Source organism: Sander lucioperca, chromosome 14, assembly GCF_008315115.2.
Source record: "Sander lucioperca isolate FBNREF2018 chromosome 14, SLUC_FBN_1.2, whole genome shotgun sequence".
NCBI classification, from domain to species: domain Eukaryota; kingdom Metazoa; phylum Chordata; class Actinopteri; order Perciformes; family Percidae; genus Sander; species Sander lucioperca.
The window spans coordinates 13,914,018-13,918,771 of NC_050186.1; the positions used below are offsets into that span (position 1 = coordinate 13,914,018).

The 4,754-nt window shown below is 37.0% G+C and overlaps 1 protein-coding gene across 1 annotated transcript; it reads left to right on the forward strand.

The window, feature by feature from the left end:
• Positions 1-250: 250 nt before the first annotated feature.
• Positions 251-4,097, forward strand: s100z (S100 calcium binding protein Z). The gene is made up of 3 exons (XM_031317721.2): positions 251-581; positions 684-856; positions 3,869-4,097. The coding sequence occupies exons 2-3, from the start codon at positions 716-718 to the stop codon at positions 4,022-4,024; spliced, it is 297 nt and encodes a 98-aa protein (XP_031173581.1). The 5' UTR covers positions 251-581; positions 684-715; the 3' UTR covers positions 4,025-4,097.
• Positions 4,098-4,754: the final 657 nt, after the last annotated feature.

A 4,754-nucleotide genomic window follows, 5' to 3' on the forward strand; every position in this document is an offset into this window, starting at 1 on the left:
AAAACAAATGATGCTGTTGACTTTACACCCAGCATAAACTTACTAACTTACGATTAATGTGAACTCAAATAAGGAATTTTCGCATATCCTGGGTGATGACGTATTTTAGTTAAAAAGATGTTGCAAAGAAAAGAAACATTCAGCTATTTATCAATTAATATTGAAAATGAACACGGGTCATTTTTGACCCATGTTGTGCGTTAAAAGGTTTTGAACATGTTGCATCAGAGGATTAAGATGACTGCAAGTAGATTTCCTTAACAGGTCTTAACCCATCCTCTAAAGTGCTTCAGAGGGCTGGAGTCACTTCAGGGATGTAAGTGTTGCAGACACATGTGTTAAAAGACCTATGCATGGCCCAGAGTCTGATGAATCCCCACGGGGGCTTCAGGGTTACACTGAGGCATGTTTTGTTTTCCACTTTGATTAAAACCTGGAAAGAAAGATGGTTACCATGGGCGTCTCACCTGTGGAATTAATTATCGGCACAAAGAGGAAGGCTCACTTAGCTTCTCCTCATTTCCTCATAAACAAGCTGTGCCGCAGCGTCTCTCCTCACAGTTGTACAGGACTCTAACCAGGTAAGAACACCTCTCCCGTTTTTTTTTTTTTTTTTTTGTACTCTTATGGAAATAAGATTCATTATATTGCATGAGTAAATCGTGAAGCGTTTTCATTGTCAGGAAGCTGCACGAGTTCTCATCCTTCCAGCAGAATGCGGAGCCAGCTCGAGGGTGCAATGGATGCACTGATAACGGTTTTCTACAACTACTCTGGACAGGACGGAGACAAATACAAGCTCAACAAGGGCGAGTTAAAGGAACTCCTCAACACAGAGCTCAATGACTTCCTCACGGTATAGTAGACATGTCTACATGCATGATCATGTTATTCATGTATTGTGTATTTAAATAGAAGTTGTCACATCATGAAGTAGAATTTTCAGATTGTTTGCTAAGCTTTTTGTTGCATTGAATAGAGAAAAGTCTTCCCAAAAGGTAACATATAAACCCTGATCAGCTCATTAGGAACCAATGTGTTTTAAACAGAGAAAAGTCGAGGTGAAGTTCAGACGGACAAGAACACCGTCTTGTCACTGGAGCATCTGCAGGGAGAGTTTCAGGACTTTAGGCCTTCATGTCCTGACACCACAATGAAACACATTGCAGACTGCTTTGTCCACTTAGACTTATGCTGTAAAAGCTTCATCACTGGCAGCTGATATTTATTAGCTGTTATTTCAAGTGGCCGGAATATTTGTCTAAAACTGGATGAAGCATTTTGTTACCTTTGGCATCAAATTTGGCCAATTGTTTTCTAATGAACGCTTTGGTTACATTTTTTTTAATGGTTTTTCTCAAGGAACTTTAATTTCTTATACATTGCTTAAAATATAGCTTTGTTTTAATCAGTGTCGTATATGTTAAAATAGGCAAGAACTGGTCATATTAACCGTTTTTATTAGTCAAGCACTTATTTTTGTTGCAATATTTGTGGATAGACGTGTGAATGCAGACTCATTGACAGATCTCCACTGACCCTAGAACTGCCCCTGATTTGGAACATGTTGGTGCACCAAAGTGTGATCTTTTACATCTCCCTTATTTCCTCAACGGATCTATAATGACCAATAGTAATTATGGTCATTTACTTATTCTGGATCTTTGCATGGCGCTTTGTGTTCAGATGGTTTAAAATAAGAGCATTCCGACCTTGTCTGAGGAAATTGTTTTCTCATTGATTGCTATCCTGCTGGTGGCTCTCACATCCCAGCACTGTGTGAAATAAAGGATGTGGAGAGGGAGATAGATGAGGTCATTTCAGATAAGAACCCAGCCCCCTTGAGTTCGCGTGATAGCGGCACGTATGAGCCTGCGATTCCAAATGATTGAGACCAACACGTTAAAAAAACGGTCAAGGCCTGAGAGTCAAACGTCTGATGCCTTCAGATATATATATATATATTTTTATTCTTCTGACTTCTTATACTCCCTCATGCGGACGGGAAGCCTCAGGTGCTCACAAATCATCATCATCAGTGGCCCATATCGCCTCCAAAAATAGACATGATGTCATCACATCCCCTCGGGCTGCAGGCACCTCTGAGAATAGACGCAGCCACAGTGTAACGTTCACCCTCGGTTTCCTATGACAGAAAACATTGACACTTCCCAAAACCAAGACATGATAGATTACTGTGTGTATGTATACCGGTAGTTTAGTTTAGAAATGAGTGGGTAGTATTAAAAAGATGCTGTTTGGACTAAAAATCCAGACAGCAGAGGAAAGGAAAGCTTCTTTTCTATACTTTTTGATTATTTCAGTTTAGCTAAAGTTGTCTCTCAGTTCAGAGTTGGAAATTTAAAAATATTTTTTTGTTTATTTCATTTTTACTACTTTATTTTATATAATCAGTTTTATTTAAGTTTGAATATATAAAGTTTAAATTTTGACCCACTTTTATTTTTCAAGTCATTGTGAAGTCTCACTGACTCTCAAAACCATGTATCTCAGTTTTTTTCTTTTTCAGATAAACTGAACTGATTCTCCTACTTTGAAATCTAAATAAAAAATATTTAAAAATTAAACCAAAAAACATTATTACATTATGCGTTATTGAAAAAGATGTTGTCCACAAGGCTAAATGAAAAAAACATGAACAGTTGATGTTTTGGAGATACGTGGTTTTCACAGGACAACAATGTAATCAAACAGTCAAATTTATTTTTGGCTCATAATATTTTTGTCGGGAATAAACATGGCAATATCTGTATTTCACAGTCTGAAACAGACATTTAAAAAAATATATTTTTCCTATTTTGTTTTATTTTCATTTAGATTATTTTTTGTGCTGTGTGTGTTTGTTTTTTTACTATATATGCAGCCAAGTTACTGTGAAACAGGGCTTTGCTGAAAAGGAGAAAGCATAAAGGTGATATTTTAAAAGTAAATGAAAAGTATATATAATCCTATAGTTTTTGTTCTGGATTTCCTTACTGATAAGTAATGCAGGATTTATTGTCTTTTCACGTCCCAGTCATACTGCCAACTTTATTTTTTATTTAAATTTTTTTTTCCTTTTATTTAGCACATCCAAATAACTTGTACACAGTAACCAATCCATCCTATAAAAACATTACAAGGAAGACAAGAACCCCTAGGGGCTTATAGTGTATCCCTTTAACATAGTATGTTTACAGAGTATGATTACAGTTTAGTATGAAACAACAAAGTAAAAGACAAAAGAAAAACCAAATTACAGTACAAAATATACAACTCAATAAATGTATATTGATGTCATTTTCACTCTCTCAAATGTAGCTTTGAGTCTTTTTAACCATCAAAAATCAAAACATTTAAAACGTGCAGCTGAGGTGATATTTTTCTAATTAAAAAAAATAAAAGAAATCCCTCAAGTAAGTTAGCCCTCAGTGTGGACTGGATTGCTAAAAAATGTTAACTATAATGAGTGCCACGACGTAAAGATCACTGGCACCTCGGGGGTTGGAGGGTGTAAAAGGAAAGCCACGTCTTGTTTCTGGATCCTGGGGGAAATGAGCAAAAGCAATAAATGTTGTGTGTGTGATCAGCTACTGCTCATCACTCTGCTCGTCACTGGACACTGACAGCTTTTTGCCTTGAGTCAATACCAAGCAATCGTGGTTGTGACTCATCCTACACGGACAGACTGATATTTCCTATATTACGACCTAAATCTACCATGTGTTAAAGGTATTTTAAGTTCTCTGACAGGGATCTGAAGTGTCAATGCTATTGGCTTACCAGGCCAAGTTATACAGAAGAATCATTACGAGACTAAAAGCTATATTTGTTGCACTAATATTCTTTTTATTTCTTTGTTTTTCAGTCTCAGAAGGATCCGATGCTCGTGGAGAAAATCATGAACGACCTGGACTCGAACAAAGACAACGAGGTGGATTTCAATGAGTTTGTCGTGTTGGTGGCCGCCCTGACTGTTGCCTGCAATGACTTCTTCCAAGAGCAGAAGAAGAAAACCAAGTAGATGTCTGTAGAAAACCAGCTGTAAATCTTTAATTGTTTAAAAATGTCATGACATTAAAAAACAATACAGTAAATGTAACACCAGTTGAATCCTTTGTTTTAGCATTCCCCGCTGAATAGGATCGTGAATGTAATATTTATGAATGTAGACACTGTCCTATCCTACCAAGTTTCAGCCCGGAGCTGTTAAACAACGACTTTGTGATCTCACATCGTGCTTTTTCTAATCCAAATTATAGTCATTTTAATATTTGAGTGATGTTTCTAACTAGAAAATACAAAAGAAATGGTCATGGTGTTGTCATTGTCACCTTTTTTATTGTGTTTGTAGCATAGACTGTAAGTGGAAATAGCCACCGTGACGTCACCCATTGGTTTGTGGACCTCTGTTTTAAATCGAATTTGGCATTTCGGCTGTCGTCATCTTGGTTTTTTGGAAACCATATTTGAACAAGAAGTTGGAGCCAAGTTATCAGCTAATGCTAGCTAGTGAGCTAGCTTGGTTAGCAATGTGCAACCGTAATTGTCTTTAACTGTGATGTTAATCGGGGTGCTAATTTTGGCTAGCAACATAACAGGCTAAAAACCCAATATACCGGAAAATTTAACAACTGGCTCCTTAGTGTCTTTTAGTACAACTGAACACTGAACAACACAGTTTAAGGCGACCAAGTTAGCAACTTTCATGAACTGACAAACACTGACAGGGAGAGGGTCAAAGTTCTAAGACG